This window comes from Apaloderma vittatum, unplaced genomic scaffold, assembly GCF_000703405.1.
Source record: "Apaloderma vittatum isolate BGI_N311 unplaced genomic scaffold, ASM70340v1 scaffold32640, whole genome shotgun sequence".
Classification (NCBI taxonomy): domain Eukaryota; kingdom Metazoa; phylum Chordata; class Aves; order Trogoniformes; family Trogonidae; genus Apaloderma; species Apaloderma vittatum.
In genome coordinates, this window is record NW_009693415.1 from 2,027 (window position 1) to 2,337 (window position 311).

The 311-nt window shown below is 55.6% G+C and overlaps 1 protein-coding gene across 1 annotated transcript in view; it reads right to left on the minus strand.

Moving 5' to 3' along the window:
• Positions 1-25: 25 nt before the first annotated feature.
• Positions 26-311, minus strand: part of AFAP1L1 (actin filament associated protein 1-like 1) — a gene marked incomplete at its 5' end in the record, with an annotated part of 7,484 nt that continues 7,198 nt past the window's right edge. Inside the window, 2 exons of the mRNA XM_009878940.1 lie at positions 26-49; positions 206-308. Of these exons, the coding sequence (XP_009877242.1) occupies positions 26-49; positions 206-308 (127 nt within the window). The remainder of the gene's footprint in view (positions 50-205; positions 309-311) is intronic.

The following is a 311-nucleotide window of genomic DNA, read 5'->3' on the forward strand; positions in this document are numbered from 1 at the left end:
TCGGCAGGCGTTTCCACAGCCTGACTTAAGTCTGCTTCTTTTCCCATTCCTGCAGAGAAAGGAAAAGAAGCAGGGGATGAGGAGACATTGCTGGAGGAGTGAGCATCCCCAGTCCTGCCCCCAGATTTCATGGTCAAGCAAAGGGAGGCAGGACGAAGGCTGAGATTCTCTGTGGTCGCAGGGAGGAGAGGTAGTGAAGCAGGACCTTGGCCTTCCGCAGCACATTTCCCTTGTTGGCAGGGAGGATGGAGGGACTTCTCTTCCTCAGTTCAGCTGCAGAGTTGACAGGGACCAAGTGCTCAGGAGGGCTC